General features: G+C 42.4%; 1 protein-coding gene across 1 annotated transcript in view; it reads right to left on the bottom strand.

Moving 5' to 3' along the window:
- The window catches only part of LOC132885037 (serine/threonine-protein kinase 4-like), a 158602-nt gene that overhangs the window by 52272 nt on the left and 86113 nt on the right, over window positions 1–20217 (bottom strand). Inside the window, exons 5-7 of the mRNA XM_060919280.1 lie at window positions 15537–15701; window positions 15179–15346; window positions 13550–13687 (exon numbers count right to left, since the gene is read on the bottom strand). Of these exons, the coding sequence (XP_060775263.1) occupies window positions 13550–13687; window positions 15179–15346; window positions 15537–15701 (471 nt within the window). The remainder of the gene's footprint in view (window positions 1–13549; window positions 13688–15178; window positions 15347–15536; window positions 15702–20217) is intronic.

Here is a 20217-nt window from a genome sequence, read left to right on the forward strand (position 1 = left end):
AGGCATTGATGTCATTGACTGGCCCTCACGGTTCCCTGAACTAAATCCAATCGAGCACCTCTGGAATGTGATGTATTAGTGCATCCAATGCTGCCAAGTACCACCAGAAACTGTCCAAAAGCTCACTGATGCTCTGACCCAGGTCTGGAAGGAGATCCCCCAGGATGACATCTGCTGACATCCAGGAGCATGCCCAGACGTTATCGAGAGTGCAAACAGGCAGGTGGGGGCCAAACATGCTACGGAGCTACATTATGAGTTGCTGTGATGAAATTTACGCAAGTTGGATCAGCCTATGATTTCAGATTTTTTTCTTTGATTTGTGGTATGATTTTGAAGCCAGCCCTCAATGGGTTGATGAGTTTGGTTTCCATTGACCGTTGTTACGTCATTTTGTTCTCAACAAATTATACAGTGTATGAGTGAAGATTTTCAACTTGGAATAATTTGTTCAAGTTCTAACATGTTCCCTTATTTTTTGTGTCCCCTTAATTTTTTGAGCTGTGCATACACACATGCACACACAGTTCTTGAAGTTGACATGTTGGAAGCAGGAAAAATGGACAAGTGTAAGGATCTGAGTGACTATGACATGGGCCAAGTTGTGATGGCTCAATGACTGGGTCTGAGCATCTCCAAAATGGCATATCTCGGAGAGTGTTCCCAGTATGCAGTGGTTAGTACCGACCAAAAGTGATTCAAGGAAGGACAACCAGTGAACCAGCGACAGGGTCATACAGTGTCTTGCAAAAGTATTCATCACCCTTTGTGTTTGTCCTGTTTCGTCACATTACAAGCTGGAATTAAAATGGATTTTGGGGGGTTAGCACCATTTGATTTACACAACATGCCTACCACTTTAAAGGTGAAAATGGTTTTATTGCAACACAAACAATAAAAAACAGAAATCTGGAGTGTGCATAGGTATTCACCCCCCCCCCCCCCAAAGTCAATACTTTGTAGAGCCACTTTTTGCTGCAATTACAGCTGCAAGTCTCTTGGGGTATGTCTCTGTTAGCTTAGGACATTTAGCCACTGGGATTTTTGCCCGTTCCTCAAGGCAAAACTGCTCCAACTCCTTCAAGTTAGATGGGTTGCGTTGGTGCACAGCAATCTTCAAGTTATGCTATAGATTCTCAATTGGATTGAGGTCTGGGCTTTGATTAGGCCATTCCAAGACATTTAAATGTTTCCCTTTAAACCACTCCAGCGTAGCTTTAGCAGTATGTTTAGGGTCATTGTCCTGCTGGAACGTGAACCTTCGTCCCAGTCTCAAACTTCTGGCTGCCTCAAACAGGTTTTCCTCCAGAATTGCCCAGTATTTAGTGCCATCCATCTTTCCTTCAGTCCTGACCAGCTTTCCTGTCCCTACAGATGAAAAATGTCCCCACAGCATGATGCTGTCACCACCATGCTTCACTGTAGGAATGGTGTTCTCAGGGTGTTGGGTTTGCACTACACATGACATTTCCCATGATGGCCAGAAAGTTAAATTTTAGCCTCATCTGACTAGAGAATCTTCTTCCATGTGTTTGGGGAGTCTACCACGTGCTGTTGGACAAACTCCAAATGTGTTTTCTCAAGCATTGTTTTTTTTTTCTTTTTTCTGGCCACTCTTCCATAAAGCCCTGCTCTGTGGACTGTACGGCTTAAAGTGGTCCTATGGACAGATACTCCCATCTCCACTGTGGATCTTTGCAGCTCCTTCAGTGTTATCTTTGGTGTCTTTGTTGCATCTCTGATTAATGCCCTCCTTGCCTAGTCTGTGGGTTTTGGTGGGCGGCCTTCTCTTGTCAGGTTTGTAGTGGTGACATATTTCCATTTTGCTATAATGGATTTAATGGTGCTCCCTGGGATATTCAAAGTTTGGGATTTTTTTTATAACTCAACCCTGATCTGTACGTCTCCACAACTCTGTCTCTGACATGTTTGGAATGCTTCTTGGTTTTCATGCTGCTTGCTGAAGTAGTGTTGCAGAGTCAGGGTCCTTCCAGAACAGGTTGATTTATACAGACATCATGTGACAAATCATGTGTCACTTTGATTGCACACAGGTGGATCTTAATCAACTAATTATGTGAATTGGTTGGACTAACTCTTATTTAGGGGTTTCATCCGAAAGGGGGTGAATACCTATGCACACTCCAGATTTCTGTTTTTTCATCTTAATTATCCCCTTCGGACACAAGAAAACATGCTGTGGAACTTCATGTGTACAATTGTACACATTATGTCCGAAGGGGTTATTGTTTGCATCACAATAAAACAACAATTTTTACCTTTAATGTGGTAGGCATGTTGTGTAAATCAAATGGTGCCAACCCTCCAAAAATCCATTTTACTTCCATCTTGTAATGCAACAAACAAGATAAATACCAAGAGCGATGAATATTTTTGCAAGACACTGTAGGTGTCGAAGGCTCATTGATTTGCATAGGGCACGACGGCTAACCCATATGGTCCAATCCCACAGAAGACCTGATACCTTTCTGTTTTAGCCAGCATTAACTTTTTCAGCAGTTTGTGCTATAGTTTGTGCTTCTGATTACACTTCATGAAAGTCAGAAATCCAGTATCTCAAATTATTAGACTATATCATAAGATCAATCAAAAAAGGATTTACAATATAGAAATGTCCAATTTCTGAAAAGTATGTACATTTGTACATTCAATACTTGGTTAATTGGGCTCCTTTGCCACAAATTACTGCATCAAAGCAGCATGGTAGGGAGGTGATCAGCCTGTGGCACTGCTGAGGTGTTATTGAAGCCCAGGTGGCTTTGATAGCGACCTTCAGCTTGTCTGTATTTTTGGGTCGGGTGTTTCTCATCATCTTCTTGACAATACCCAATAGATTCTCTATGGGTGTCAGGTCAGGTGAGTTGACTGGTTGATCAAGGTCAGTAATATCATGGTCAGCAAACCATTTGGTAGTAGCTTTGGCCCTGTGCGCAGGTGGTAAGTCCTGCTGGAAATCAGCATCTTCATAAAGTTTGTCAGCAGATGGAAGCATGAAGTGCTTTAAAATCTCCTGGTAGACCGCCGTGTTGACTTTGGACTTGACAAAACACAGTGGATTAACACCAGCAGATGAGAGCACCCCAAATCATCACAGACTACAGAAACTTCACACTGGACTTCAAACACCTTGGATTCTGTGCCTCTCCATTCTTCCTCCAGTCTCTAGGACCTTGATTTCCAAATGAAATGCAAAATTTACTTTCATCTGAAAAGAGGATTTTGGACCACTGAGCAACAGTCCAGTTCTTTCTCTCTTTAGTCCAGGTAAGATGGTTCTGACATTGTCTCTGATTCAGAAGTGGCTTGATATTAAGAATTCAACAGTTGTAGCCCCTTTCCTGAAGACATCTGTGCATGGTGGCTCTTGATGCACTGACACCAGCCTCAGTCCACTCCTTGTGAAGCTCTCCCAAGTTGTTGAATAGACTTTTCTTGACAATCCTCTCAAGGCTGCGGCCATCCTTGTTGCTTGTGCACCTTTTCGAGCTAGCCTTTTCAGTAATGAGCTTCTGTGGCTCACACTCCTTGTGGAGGGTGTTGATGATCATCTTACGGACAACAGTCAAGTCAGCAGTCTTCCCCATGACTGTGATTGCATGTACTGAACTAGACCGAGAGATACACGGTATTTATACTGTTTAATTCAAACTCGAAATCAAATATTCTAATATTCTGGGATACTGGATTTCTGATTTTCATGACCTATAAACCATAATCATCAAAATTAAAAAAAGCCTTGAAATATTTAACTTTACATGTAATGAGTATAGAATATATGAAAATTTACCCTTTTTGAATGAAATTATGAAAAAAATAAACTTTTTCATGCCATTGCAATATTTTGAGATGCACTAGACTGTGTGTGTGCGTGTGTGTGTATATTGAAACTGAGTCAGATATTGTCAGTAAGAGCGCTGAGAATGACAGCGCTAGTCAAACTACAAACATGGCCACTCAGAACTACAATGCCGAAAGAGCACAGCACTCTCTGTGATCGGCTTACTGAAATCAGCTGTCATTCATTCACAACTCATCAGCCACACTACTTAAGCCTCACTCTCACTCCACCTCATTGCGAAGTATTGTTCTGTTTTCCAGTCCATACCAAGCCTTTCTATCTCTGCCTGACTCTAGTATTTCTGACCCTCACTATGTCTCTCTGTTTACGTTACTTGTCTCTTCTGTATTGCCCTGTTTGCCGATCAACCGACCATTGGCTACCTTTTGACCATACTTCTCGTTTTGTGATTTGGCTTCATTTCAAGTTTGCTACCCGCTCTCCCCTGCACATATATCCATAACTGCCTGCACTCTGACAAGATACTTTGCCTACCATGGATGCAGCAGAGGAGGCAAAACAAACTGCATTGAATGCTCAGGGACATATTTTAGGAGCACATCAATAGATGTTTGCAGACCTCAACACCTGGATGGTGCAGCTTGCAGCTGTCATGTCGCAGGCCCTCCTTACGCATCCTGAGGCTTCTCCAAGTCCCGTACTACAGCTCCCCATTCCGGAAAAATATGGCCAGAAATGCTCTCGCTTGTAAGGGATTCTTACTTCAGTACTCCATGTACTTCTCTTCCATGCCTAACATCTCTGATGAACACACAATTGCTAAATTTCTTTCATTTCTCACTGGCAAAGCGCTACAGTGGGTGAGTGCCGTATGGAAGAGTGGAGGTGAGCACACAACTTCATATGAATGTTTCCTTAAGTTGTTTAAAAGAGTATTTGATCACAAACCTGAGGGAATTGAAGTTGGCGAGAGTCTGCTCACCATCTCACAGGCTTCAAAAGGAGTCAGTGAATATGCCCTAGACTTCAGAACTCTAGCAGAAGCCAGCGGATGGAATGACCAGGCTCTAAAGGCGGTGTTTCGCCAAGGTCTTCGTCCGGAAATTCTCAGTGAACTGGCATGTAGAGATGAGCAACTAACGCTGGACTCCCTCATTGACCTAGCAATATGGCTGGATCATTTGCTGACCAACTGGCCCTCTCTCAAGGAGAACTCCAAACCAGTCCAGCCCTCTGAGGATGCCATGCCTATGGAGGTTTCTCACACCCGTCTGAAATGTTTTGAACGTGAAAGAAGGAGGAAAGAGGGTCTCTGCTTCTACTGCGGGAGTTTAGAGCATCATATCAACCAGTGTCCCATCCGTCCATCTCGCACCAGCCCAGCTGAAAGCCCAGCTCACGCAGTGAGTCCGGTAAGAAGATTTAATGCACAGTCATTTAAAGTACCTGTGTTGTTAAAATCGGTATCCTCCACACACATTCTGTCTGCTTTTGTCGACTCGGGGCAGAGGGGAATTTCATCAACAGCACTATCGTACAGAAGTTCAACCTGCCCACAACCCCTCTGCAGAGTCCACTCAGCATCAGGACCATCGATGGAGGACCAATAGGTGATGGTCGCGTCACCACCCGAACCGCTCCCGTTCACATTCAGGTGGGAGCACTCCACTCTGAGCTCATTTCCCTCTATGTGACCACTATAAAGGACTTAACCAAGTCTCTGTCAAATATCCCTATCCTCTTGGCCCTTCTGCCCTAGAACAACTTCGATCCACTAAGATCTTCTCCAAGCTCAACCTACGCAGTGCCTACAACCTGATCAGAATCAGGAAGGGCAATGAATGGAAGACTGCCTTCAGCACGACCGCCAGCCATATTGAGTACAGGGTAATGCCCTATGGCCTTTCTTCAGTGCCAAGCGTGTTCCAATGCTTGATTAACGATGTGCTATGGGACATGCTTGGCAAGTTTGTGATCGCATACATTGATGATATCCTGATTTACTCTCCTGACGAGAAAAGTCATCTGGAACAAGAACACCTTCACCTCCGCCCCGATCCTACAGCACCCTGACCCAACCAAGCCATTCACGGTTAAAATAGATGCCTCTGACACAGGAGTAGGAGGAGTCTTGTCCCAATGCTTCAGTGAGAGACACAAGCTTCACCCAGTGGCTTTTTTTCTCTAAGAAACTCACCTCTGCAGAAAGGAATTATGACGTTGGGAACAGAGAACTGCTCACCATCAAACTCACTCTGGCTGACACTGGCTGGAGGGAGCCATGCACCCCTTTGTGATACTGACTAATCATAAGAACCTTGACTATCTCAAGAAGGCCAAAAGATTGAACCCATGCCAAGCCAGATGGGCACTCTTCTTCACACATTTTAATTTCACAATCTCATTCCACCCAGGTCCAAAATACACCAAGGCAGATGCCCTATCTTGTACCTTTGACTCATCACGTCAGGACCCCATAACTCACCCCATTTTCTCACCCAACTGTTTAATCCAATCCATCACTTGGCACCTGGATCAGGAGATAAAGAACTTCCAACCATGGACAAGCCCAATCAGTCTTCCGCCTGGCCTCCTTTACGTCATGAAGCACCTCTGAGGGCAACTCATCACCTGGGCTCACACATCTCCTGCCACGGGACATCCTAGCAGCCAACAAACTCATCAAATGCTAAGGAACAAGTACTGGTGAGAGAACATGCTCACTGAAATTAACCAGTTCATCGCCTCCTGCTCTGAGTGTGCCCAGGCGAAAGTCCCACAAAACCCTCCCGCTGGTAAGCTTTGTCCCCTCTCGGTACTTCAAAGACCCTGGTCCCATCTAGCCATCGATTTCATCACAGATCTACAATCCCGATTCCAAAAAAGTTGCCCAAAGGAATACAGGAACGAGCTCATCACACAGCCTTGTGGTACGCCGGTGTTTAGAATGAGGGTGGAGGAGCAGTGATGGTCTAAACAAACATGTTGGGGCCTGTTGGTTAGAAAATCCAACAACCAGTTGCAGATGGGAGCACTGATGCCCAGATCTGTGAGTTTAGTGATGAGCTTAGAGGGGATGACAGTGTTAAATGCTGAACTGAAGTCTATGAACAGCATTCTGGCCTATGTGCTGCAATTGTCCAGGTGCGAGAGGACAGAGTGCAGTGCTATGGAGACTGCATCTTCTGTGCTCCTGTTCTTGTGGTAGGCAAATTGGTGGGGGTCCAGGGTGGGGGAAAGACAGGATTTGAGATGTGCTAGGACTAGCTGTTCTAAACACTTTGTAATGATGGGGGTGAGTGCTACTGGGTGGTAGTCGTTGAGACATGCTGGAGTGTTTTGGTACTGGCACGATGGAGGTGGTCATGAAGCAGGTCGGAACAACAGCATGGGCAAAAGACATGTTGAATAAGTCTGTCAGGACCCCCGCCAGCTCCCCAGCACATGCTCTGAGCACACGTCCGGGGATGCCATCAGGGCTTGCAGCTTTGTGTGGACTAATCCTGTTCAGCACTGCTTTGACATCAGTGGGGGAGAGTGTTAGGAGTTGGTGGTCTTTAGTCAGCCTTGCCCTGGATGCAGGCTCCTGGTTGTCCTTCTCAAACTGAGCATAGAAATCGTTGAGCTCATTGAGAAAGGAGACATCAGAGGATGGGAGGGAAGGGTTGTGGATTTGTAGTCACTGATGACCTGAATGCCTTGCCACATACATCGTGGGTTGGAGTTGGAGAAGTGCTCCTCAACCTTCTGTTTGTAGCAGTGTTTGGCCTTCTTGATGCCACGCTTCAGGTCAGCTCTGGCTGTACTGTAGGCTTGTACATCTCCTGATCTGAAGGCAGTGTTGTGGGCTTTCAGCAGTAGATGGACATCTCTGTTCATCCAGGGTTTCTGATTTGGGTACAAGGTGATTAATTTCTGGGCGGTGACGCTGTCTATGGTGGTGGAGATGTAGTCCAGTACAGAGGAAGCGTAGCTCTCGATGTCTGTGCGGGAGTGACAGTTTGCTTGAATGGCAAACATATTCCAGTCTGTGTGTTTGAACTGGTCCTGCAGTACTCCAGCACATCAATATGAAGCCAAATCGATGTTGACTAAGTATTGACCTCTTGCTATTGGGTGGCATGGTGGTGTAGTGGTTAGCACTGTCGCCTCACAGTAAGAAGGTTCTGGGTTTGAGCCCAGCGGCTGGTGGGGGCCTGTGTGGAGTTTGCATGTTCTCCTCATGTCTGTGTGGGTTTCCTCTGGTGTGTGCATGTCTATGTTTCCTCTCGTGTGTGCATGTCTATGTTCACTGCTTCAGATGGGTTAAATTTCACTGTGTGCTTAAGTCTGTGCTTGAGGGTACATGTGATAAATAAAGGATTGACTTCTCTTCTTTTTTGTTGTTTTTATGTGTTAGTTGGAAGTCAGAATTCACTTGTGCAGTCAGAGTATGTCATGTTCAGGTGCTTTGTTGTCGAAGCGAAATAAAAAAAATCACGGCCACAAGACTCGCTTCTTGCGGAAATCCTATTTTGATTCTGTAAAAGACATGCTAAATATCATTAATGAGCAATGAATGATTATCATTCGCACATTAATGAACTTCTCGCAAAACGTGTCCAAATCTTTGCGGTTTGAACATTCTTAAACCATGAATGCAACATAAATCCACCTTCTGTCGTGTTGCTGGCGGGTGCAGCCACACATCTATGTGGCATGGCGATAAATTAGCTCAAAATGGAGGATTGAAGTTGCAGTCAGCTCTGTGTTTTAGTATAGTGGAAATGGCGATGAGACCGATAGACTTCCTGCTGTGACATTATGGATGTCAAGGTCATTCACTCAGACCGCTACCTATATAAATCACTTTAATCATAAAAATTACGATATTAGATTTATTGTTAACACTTAAAACTATTCCTGTGCCATTCTTGAGGTCTTACGGCATTTATAAATGCAAGTGAGGCCATGGCTCTGCGTATATGCTTTAAGGAGCATTCTAAGGAAGTTGTAGATAAGGTAATATAATTTTAGAACTTAGAAATAGGGGTTAAAATTATATCAAAAATATGAGACATCCCAGTAAGAACTGCTGGGTCAATAGTGAGACAAAGCCCTCCCTCAAAACTCAGCACAAAAATAAAACAGAGCTTGGTGAGGGAAAACACAGTGAGACAGGCCTCAACATAAACTTTTGACATTTTTTGCCCTGCAGGGCAAATGGCCTCAAAAATGTTTTGCCCCCGTTAAATTTCCTTTTGCCTTAAAATTTTGTGGTATTTTGGCAAGTTTTCAAGTACACGGTTCAAGGCAATACTGATTTGTTTTCTAGGGGTACAACTGAGTTATTTAGACAAAAGTACATGTTTAAAAAATTTTTTAAAAACAACATTTATTTCTGCAACAGAAGAACAAGACAAGTCCTGAAAACATGAAACATAAATCAATATCATATATGTAAGACTTACATAGAGTATGAGTATATTGCAAAGATGAATTCATCTAATCTCGTTATTTCTAGCCGTTTTACCCTGTTCTACAGGGTCGCAGGCAAGCTGGAGCCTATCCCAGCTGACTACGGGCAAAAGGCGGGGTACACCCTGGACAAGTCGCCAGGTCATCACAGGGCCGACACATAGACACAGACAACCATTCATACTCACATTCACACCTACGGTCAATTTAGAGTCACCAGTTAATCTAACCTGCATGTCTTTGGACTGTGGGGGAAACCGGAGCACCCGGAGGAAACCCACGTGGACACGGGGAGAACATGCAAACTCCGCACAGAAAGGCTCTCGTCGGCCACGGGGCCCGAACCCAGACCTTCTTGCTGTGAGGCGACGGCACTAACCACTACACCACCGTGCCGCCTGCAAAGATGAATTATAAAGCTTAAAACATTATAAAACAGGAGTCTGTACTGCAGTACTGTCTTATCATTAAGTTTGCCATTGCATTTTGGAGGAAATTAAACAACCTGCCCTCCTCATCTACATCAGCTTCTTGTCCAGCCTCTGCAAATTGTGGGTGCCGTTCACGCTGTCCCTCCGTCCACCATAGGTGGGCTGCCCTCTCAGCATTATATGCATCAAGATCCGGGCCCTGTAGAGTAGGGGTTCTCAACCTTTTCTACTTTAAGCCCTACCTATTCATACTTGTACCGAGTTGAGGCCCATTAAAAAAGAGCCCCAATTATTTTGGCTCATCTATTCGATTATAATCTAATAATTTATTTTAAAGTATATTAATGGGATGCAATATCACTCCCTGTTACAGATGGGAATTTAAATAAATGCAATAAAAACTCATTTTTAGATTGTAGGTATTGTATTTACAACTGTATGGATGTGCCAGAAGCCAAACCATGCATGCAGGGCATTCTCAGTCAAAAGGGATTAATGATCCAAAAGTGGAGTCTGATCGATTAATACAACCCCGATTCCAAAAAAATTGGGACAAAGTACAAATTGTAAATAAAAACGGAATGCTGTGGAATGATGTGGAAGTTTCAAAATTCCATATTTTATTCAGAATAGAACATAGATGACATATCAAATGTTTAAACTGAGAAAATGTATCATTTAAAGAGAAAAATTAGGTGATTTTAAATTTCATGACAACAACACATCTCAAAAAAGTTGGGACAAGGCCATGTTTACCACTGTGAGACATCCCCTTTTCTCTTTACAACAGTCTGTAAACGTCTGGGGACTGAGGAGACAAGTTGCTCAAGTTTAGGGATAGGAATGTTAACCCATTCTTGTCTAATGTAGGATTCTAGTTGCTCAACTGTCTTAGGTCTTTTTTGTCGTATCTTCCGTTTTATGATGCGCCAAATGTTTTCTATGGGTGAAAGATCTGGACTGCAGGCTGGCCAGTTCAGTACCCGGACCCTTCTTCTACGCAGCCATGATGCTGTAATTGATGCAGTATGTGGTTTGGCATTGCCATGTTGGAAAATGCAAGGTCTTCCCTGAAAGAGACGTCATCTGGATGGGAGCATTATGTTGTTCTAGAACCTGGATATACCTTTCAGCATTGATGGTGTCTTTCCAGATGTGTAAGCTGCCCATGCCACATGCACTAATGCAACCCCATACCATCAGAGATGCAGGCTTCTGAACTGAGCGCTGATAACAACTTGGGTCGTCCTTCTCCTCTTTAGTCCGAATGACACGGCGTCTCTGATTTCCATAAAGAACTTCAAATTTTGATTCGTCTGACCACAGAACAGTTTTCCACTTTGCCACAGTCCATTTTAAATGAGCCTTGGCCCAGAGAAGACATCTGTGCTTCTGGATCATGTTTAGATACGGCTTCTTCTTTGAACTATAGAGTTTTAGCTGGCAACGGCGGATGGCACGGTGAATTGTGTTCGCAGATAATGTTCTCTGGAAATATTCCTGAGCCCATTTTGTGATTTCCAATACAGAAGCATGCCTGTATGTGATGCAGTGCCGTCTAAGGGCCCGAAGATCACGGGCACCCAGTATGGTTTTCCGGCCTTGACCCTTACGCACAGAGATTCTTCCAGATTCTATGAATCTTTTGATTATATTATGCACTGTAGATGATGATATGTTCAAACTCTTTGCAATTTTACACTGTCGAACTCCTTTCTGATATTGCTCCACTATTTGTCGGCGCAGAATTAGGGGGATTGGTGATCCTCTTCCCATCTTTACTTCTGAGAGCCGCTGCCACTCCAAGATGCTCTTTTTATACCCAGTCATGTTAATGACCTATTGCCAGTTGACCTAATGAGTTGCAATTTGGTCCTCCAGCTGTTCCTTTTTTGTACCTTTAACTTTTCCAGCCTCTTATTGCCCCTGCCCTAACTTTTTTGAGATGTATTGCTGTCATGAAATTTCAAATGAGCCAATATTTGGCATGAAATTTCAAAAGGTCTCACTTTCGACATTTGATATGTTGTCTATGTTCTATTGTGAATACAATATCAGTTTTTGAGATTTGTAAATTATTGCATTCCGTTTTTATTTACAATTTGTACTTTGTCCCAACTTTTTTGGAATCGGGGTTGTACAAGAACGTATTGCTATGTTTGTGTAGAGCAACCAAACAGGTTATTAAAACCAAGAAGTACACTCAAAAGAAGTGGATATAGAAACCACTAACTGGGATAGATCCTTACACACTAACAAAGAAGGATTTTTCCTATGAAAGAAAAATTTACCGCCTAAATTTGACATTAGTAGAATAAAATTGATCCTATCGTAGCTATAACTAAATACAAAGACAATAGTTATGCATGCTATTAATTAACTTAATGTGAAGATAATTAACAGATAATCAACAGATTTTAAGGTGGGTTTTTTTTTCCAAAAGATTGTGTATATTTTAGTCTTTTATATTTGTAATTATTTGTATCTGTACATGCACAACCCCACCAGCTCTGCTGATCAACTTATTGTGTTTAAATAAAGTTATTCATTCATTATGAGTTGGAAAATTATCTATCCATTGAGTTCCCTGACATCTCAGACTACCTGGTGCTGCAGACATCGTTCATCACAGACACACAGATGAACACCTGGAAGAGCATGGAGGAGTACAACTTTTTATATGTGGCTGGGTTAAAGACACTACAAGATAAATCCTGTATCGTTTTTCTCATCTCATCTCATTATCTCTAGCCGCTTTACCCTGTCCTACAGGGTCGCAGGCAAGCTGGAGCCTATCCCAGCTGACTACGGGCGAAAGGCGGGGTACACCCTGGACAAGTCGCCAGGTCATCACAGGGCTGACACACAGACACAGACAACCATTCACACTCACATTGCAAGCAGCATTTTTCAGTTTTTATTTTATTTTAAATATCTGCTGACTAATAATGGATTTTAAGAACATGCTGGTGTGAATTCAAAATATTATCTGCATGTCATTTGTAATCCAGATGAATCTGATGATTTTAAGGGGTTTGAATATTTTTGCAAGGCATTGTAGGTGGCACTGTGCCAAGAAGTATTGATGAATGCAAGTATATTGTATCTCATTAACAATTAACATACAACTTTAATCTGTTCTGAGAAATCAATGTGCCTTGTGTCCAATTTGGGTATGACAGGAAAGCAGTTCGGGGTCAAGGGAACACAACAAACAGACAGAGAAATGGAGAAATTGAGCGAGTGGACCGGGGAGAGAATGGTGAGAGAGAGAAAAAGATGAAGCTGTAACATTCTTCCAATAAATGCTTAAAGATTAACTAGCCCATGATTGTTACCCAGCAGCCTCTAACTCTCATATGAGTTCATGGCATAGTGCATTAGTTCAAAGAGTTCATAGTATGTGCACACACTCATTTTCCATGCACATTCAGACTACACTGAAGTACATTACAGTACCAAGACCAACTATCACCAAAGACAACAATAATCTCCCCTGGCTAGTCGGGGCATGCAATATAACAAAAATATCATATCATGATTCTTGACATTTCTTCAATACATGATATATCTCACTACATATGGTGTTCACAAATTGCCGGCGATTATAGTGGTTTTGACAACATATTTAAATATTTGAGTGAAAATTAAAAAAAATCTGTAAAAACTGAAACATGACAGCTATGATTTCAAGTTGCAAAATACAATAAATGCTAAATGATTTTTTACTAAATACTGTAACTGCATGCAGAAATAGCTAATCCAATAATTATAACATCAAAATCTGTTGTTAACACAGTGGGTGAGGGAGACAGATAAAGAGAGAGAAAAGAAAACCAACCTGTAATAGCTGTGTGGCTGTTGCTCTTTGCTCAGGACTCTTTGTCAAGCACTGGAACACAAAATCCCTAAAAGGTTCTGACCACTGGTCAGGGTTCCGAAATGTTGGTGGGGGACTTGTTGGAATCATGAATATTGCCTGTTTAAACAAGAACCCACAGATACAAGAGCAAACAGAAATGAATACATTCAGCATTTCAAGCGATTATTAGAGAGTATAACTCTGGAGGTCTTACAATGTAGCTAGTTATAAAAAAAAAAATGCCATATTTGTATGAGGCATATCTACTAGAGGTCTGCGCGGGACAGAATTTTCAGTCCCGCTCCCGCATTGTGCAGTCCCGCTCCCGCCCACTCCCGCAAAGAATTATGATTTTCAGTCCCGCTCCCGCCTGCCATATTTTGTCCCGCTCCCGCCCGCAAATCCCGCATGATGCAGACGTTCGCGTTATTTCTCACGAAAGTTCTTGTCATTGGCTTGGGGAATTAAACATGCTGAGCTTAGCTGAGCTCTCCACTGACCGATCCTTCATTTATTGTAAGTTTATTGTTTAGACTCTGACATTCTGCTGATACATTCCAAGTTGAGCGCTGCATGCGCTCATGATTGACAGCTCTCGCTTTGATTGACAGCTCTCGCTTTGCGCACTCGCACTCCCACTTCCGAGTCTGTGGCGTTATGATTCCAACCGCGATTTCATTCTCCTCTCATATGAAGTGCTGCGCAACCACAACCAGCTCCTCAGATTATACACTGTCTATTTCTAGCTTTAAATTGAACAATCTGTGCGATACACAGTCCTTTTTAATACTAGTTAATACTTTTTTTTAATACTTTTTAATACTTAGGACTAATACTCTTGACTTTTTAACGGTAAATGTACCTCTTTTTAAAGCAGCACTTACTTCTGAAGCACTGTGAGCTTCACTAGAGGAGCTCTGCTCTTCTGCCATGATCGGAGATCTCAAACACGGAAGAGCGGAAAGGAATTGGAAACGTACGCGAGATTAGACCACATCCGCAAATTTAGGCATCTTAAAATGTTTTTATTAATGCCAAATAAAATATCCAGCACAAATTATATATGATAGACATAAATTAATAATTTATACATTTTATTTTAAACACGTTTTTAGTTAGCGGGACTGCAGCTTATCACCTCTCCCGCCCGCGCCCGCATTGTGCACTCCCCCTCCCGCCCGCAATGAGCTTTCAAAATTTGTCCCGCGCCGCACTGCTTTGCGTCAGGTCCCGCGGGACTCCCGCGGGAGTGCAGGGCTCTAATATCTACTACTAAACCGCTGATTAAATGGAGGAAAAAAAACAAAAAAAGAAAAACTTCAAAACTGAAATGACAAAAAAAAAAAAAAACAACCACAAACAGATAACACATTTGAAAGTGAGGGTTTGAATTTTCTGCAATTTATATGAAATACATTCATATAAATACTGTTCTTGTTCTTTTTGGATCATGCCAATCTAAAAAGTGATCTCTGTAAGTTCTATGTGATGGAAATCTATCATAATGACTGAAAACTTCACACAATATTACAACCAAATGTTCTGACCATTTAATTTATTCTGTAAACTGATTAAATCATATTATAATTTTAAATGCCAAGGTTTTACCCTCATAGGGTGTATGTCTGCATATGGTGGCTTTCCTTCAGCCATCTCTATAGCAGTGATGCCCAGAGACCAGATATCTGCGACACAGTTATAGCCAATTTCCTGAATGACCTCTGGAGCCATCCAAAACGGTGTTCCGATCACGGTGTTGCGTTTCGCCATTGTGTCCTAATAAGAGGCAAAATGCAAGAATGCAAACAAAATTTCATTCATTTTCTAGCAATAGCACAAATGTTCTACTACTTAATATACAATATCTGTTTCCTAAATCTAATTTAGTTAATTATTGTTATTTAACTGTATTTCTTAAAATCTTGACATGCAAGCTGTATGTTAACCAAACACTGTTTGCCCTCACAGTTAGCTGTCCGGCAACACCAAAATCGGCAAGTTTGGCCTGTCCCTCAGAGTTCAGCAGGATGTTTCCTGCTTTGATGTCTCTGTGGATCTTCCTCATGAAGTGCAGGTATTCCAGTCCCTTAAGAGTAGACTGCACAATGGCAGCTATTTCATCTTCTGTTAACTGTGACACACACAGAAACATGGAAAATTATGAAAGATTTCATGGACACTGCTTTACCACAATGACTGTTCCAGACTTCATAAAAGGGCACATGCTTATGCAAGGTCCTCATCTCATCTCTCATCTCATTATCTCTAGCCGCTTTATCCTGTCCTACAGGATCGCAGGCAAGCTGGAGCCTATCCCAGCTGACTACAGGCGAAAGGCGGGGTACACCCTGGACAAGTCACCAGGTCATCACAGGGCTGACACACAGACACAGACAACCATTCACACTCACATTCACACCTACGGTCAATTTAGAGTCACCAGTTAACCTAACCTGCATGTCTTTGGACTGTGGGGAAACCGGAGCACCCGGAGGAAACCCACGCGGACACGGGGAGAACATGCAAACTCCGCACAGAAAGGCCCTCGCCGGCCACGGGGCTCAAACCCGGACCTTCTTGCTGTGAGGCGACAGCGCTAACCACTACACCACCGTGCCGCTATGCGAGGTCCTGTAGGCTATAATTTATACTTGGTTTAAGACATAATAACATCATGTTCTCACATATACACCACTATAGGGGCCTTTCACATGACGTCATTGTAACTACAGATCTGTTTATGCGGCCATATTGCCGACCGAGCTTTGTGTTTGAGAACGACCGGCACAAGTGTAGGCGAGTCACTGTAAGCCCAATTCCGCAAACATCTACAGATAAACTTGTAGAAATTACATCTAAAAGAACAATGCCAGAGACCTGTAGTGCTTTTGGATGTGATAACAGACATGGAGATGAGCCTGGTTTTTCACCCCTTCCCGGCGAACCCAGAAAGATGAGAAAAATGACGAGTTGCAGTTAAACGGGAAGACTGGATGCCAACAAGGCATTCCTGTGTGTGTGAAGAACATTTTATATCAGATTAAGATGAAAGCTCTGTGCACCTGTTATTTCTCCGAACAGTTTTTCTAGTTCAAGGCCATTCAGTTATAAAAATCACATAGATCTAGACCTAGCCTCAGCGTACTCAAGTTAACATTCAACAAGTTGGTGTAACATGGACAGAACTTTGGTCTAGATTTTCTCAGAAATTTCTGATAACATTCCAGCACAAAACCTGCCTCGAAATATTGGGAGGCATCTGTACTTTTGTATGCCTTTAGCATCTCCGGTGTATTTGGAAGTCCATCCATCCATTATCTGTAGTTGCTTATCCTGTACAGGGTCGCAGGCAAGCTGGAGCCTATCCCAGCTGACTACGGGCGAAAGGCAGGGTACACCCTGGACAAGTCGCCAGGTCATCACAGGGCTGACACATAGACACACACAACCATTCACACTCACATTCACACCTACGGTCAATTTAGAGTCACCAGTTAACCTAACCTGCATGTCTTTGGACTGTGGGGGAAACCGGAGCACCCGGAGGAAACCCACGCGGACACGGGGAGAACATGCAAACTCCACAGACAAAGGCCCTTGTCGGCCTCTGGGTTCGGACCCAGGACCTTTTTGCTGTGAGGCAACAGTGTTAACCACCATGCCGCCTGTATTTAGAAGTCCCAAATATTAAATAGTTCAGGATGTTGTAGAGTCCCAAATCCGGTAGCTGGTTTGCTGAACACTTTTCAAGTGGAAAAAATACATTTGTGGGTAAATTATACAGGGATGAGAGTGGGTCCTGATGAAAAAAGCAGAAAATCTGTAAAATGTCCTGAGGGCGCCAAAGGCGCCTGAAGTAATGTGGGGGGGGGGGGGGGGGGGTCCAGGGGGACACCCTCCATGAAATTTTTTTCAAAATGAGACCTTACACACCCTATTTCCTGCAATCTGAGCGGTAGTTAATTAAAACACCTGATGCCTATTTTCATACTTATTGAAATAAAAACACTATTATATAGAACAATATGTATCAAAATTCAAAATATCTACATTTTATGGGGACTGGTTATTACTCATTGTTAACATCACTTGTTTTTCTAAAAAATGCCCATTAAAATCCATAGTTATTTACAGTTCCATTTATAATTCAAATTTTCATATATTCAATATACTGAATTAAATAAAAACATTGATACATCTTATCGAGACTGAGCTTTTCCTAATGTCCACATTACTTGTAAATGATTTCTTCACAATGTCTATTTAAACTTTAAAGTTATACAGTTATCAACACTGTCAGCTATAATTCAAATTATCATATATTCAATGTAGGGCGGCACGATGGTGTAGTGGTTAGCACTGTCGCCTCACAGCAAGAAGGTCCTGGGTTCGAGCCCCGGGGCCGACGAGGGCCTTTCTGTGTGGAGTTTGCATGTTCTCCCCGTGTCCGCGTGGGTTTCCTCCAGGTGCTCCGGTTTCCCCCAAAGACATGCAGGTTAGGTTAACTGGTGACTCTAAATTGACCGTAGGTGTGAATGTGAGTGTGAATGGTTGTCTGTGTCTATGTGTCAGCCCTGTGATGATCTGGCGACTTGTCCAGGGTGTACCCCGCCTTTCGCCCGTAGTCAGCTGGGATAGGCTCCAGCTTGCCTGCGACCCTGTAGAACAGGATAAAGCGGCTACAGATGATGAGATGAGATGAGAAATATTCAATATACTGAATTAAATAAAAACATTGATATATCTTATCGAGACTGACCTTTTCCTAATGTCCACATTACTTGTATATGATTTCTTCACAATGTCTATTTAAACTTTAAAGTTATACAGTTATCAACACTGTCAGCTATAATTCAAATTATCATATATTCAATGTATTGAATCAACCAAATGCATATTTTATGGGGACTGTCTTTATCTTATTGTCCACATCACTTGTATGTTTTCTTCAAAAGGAAGCGCATATGTCTATTCACACTTTTTACAGTTAAGTTGTTTACAGTTCCCAGTTATTTTTGAAACAAATTTTCATTAGATCATTTAGAATTCTTCTTCAGCTTCTTGGCCAAAGCCAAAAGCTCATCAGTCCTCCCTTTTTTCCTTTTTCTTTCATTAGCCAGCTCCTCCTGTGTTTTTACATGCTCTAACCTAGCTCTCTTCTGCTCTCTCTCACACTCCTCTCTCGCTTTCCTATTGCTTTGCTAAACTTGTTTTTTATACTAGCATCAATTTCACGTACCTTCGCTTCATCTCGCTTGTCAATAGTATTCGGCATCTTGAGAAAACACGCCGATTAGAGTAGCGTATTTTTGATATGCAGCTCACGAACGTGTAAGTTTTGATAAAAGAAAACGGCTGTGGGTGTCTTTGTAAAAACTGTTCTGATTGGCTATTATGGTCTCGACAGCGATGTTTTGACCAATAACAATGTAGATAACACGAATTTTACATCACATTCAACGAGATTAAACGAGACTAAAGATGGCGACTTACAAATAATGTGTAAACCAGCGGTCTCAAAAGTAGCCGGTCACCGGCGGCAAATCGCCGGCTACGGCTTGTTATGCCGCCGGGTATTGTCAGTCGAGTCACAAAATTTAATATTAAATATTTCTGACAGCAAAAAAAGTTGTGAACGTAAATTACATCCACTATGTCATGTATGTCCGTTGCCGCGTCAACTGTGTTTACATCCTTGACACGAGTGCAGCCATTACTGCCGCCTGTGTTGCCAGATTGTGTTTACATCCTTGACACAAGTGCAGCCATTACTGCCGCCTGTGTTGCCAGATTGCGCGTTTTCCCGCCCATTTTGGGCGGTTTTAAGTGCATTTTGGCGGGTTTTGAACATATTTTGGGCTGTAAAACGTCAGCAGTATCTGGCAACATTTTTTTTTACTTAATACAAGAAATTAATGGATGCCAACGTTTTTGCCAAAATGGTATTTTATTTTCCATTGTTTAGGCAGCTTCAGCATCATACTGTGAGATTCTGTTCAAATTGTTTTTTTCTTCTATGAAGCCTGAGCCATTTATTTTATTAGTTTATAATTACTGTTTAATTTAGTCTTCAGGAGAGACTGCCTGCACACAGTACTAGTATTAATAGTTTTTTTTTCTTACATGAAAGCTGAGGCATTTATATTATATTTTAAGGTAACTTCATGTTGTGCTGTGAGGTTCTCTGCACTTTAACTTTTGAACCAACAGGAGCATTTGGATAAGTAAAGCCTATTTTTCTGCATTTTTGTAGTCCTGGTAATCTTTTATATTGGTAAAGTTGTTTATAGGACCATTTCTCAGTGTCTGTTTTTTAATCAATAGTTTTTCAGTAATAACTTAATATTTAACATATCACTCAATTTTAAACAACCCCCGCGCCTCCCCCAAAAGTCTCCAAAATTTCTGTGGGAAACACTGGCGTGCGTAACAACGCTAATCAAGCTTAAGCTAGACGACCCGCCTCACATACCCGTCCCAGGTAAATGTTATCCCAATTTTAGATGGCCTGTTCCAAACCATCCCGCCCCATGAAAAATTCGTACTTGCATATCTATCTATCTATCTATCTATCTATCTATCTATCTATCTATCTATCTATCTATCTATCTATCTATCTATATCCCTGCACGCTTTGCGTGCATTAT

The sequence above is a fragment of the Neoarius graeffei genome, chromosome 4 (assembly GCF_027579695.1).
Source record: "Neoarius graeffei isolate fNeoGra1 chromosome 4, fNeoGra1.pri, whole genome shotgun sequence".
Classification (NCBI taxonomy): Eukaryota; Metazoa; Chordata; class Actinopteri; order Siluriformes; family Ariidae; genus Neoarius; species Neoarius graeffei.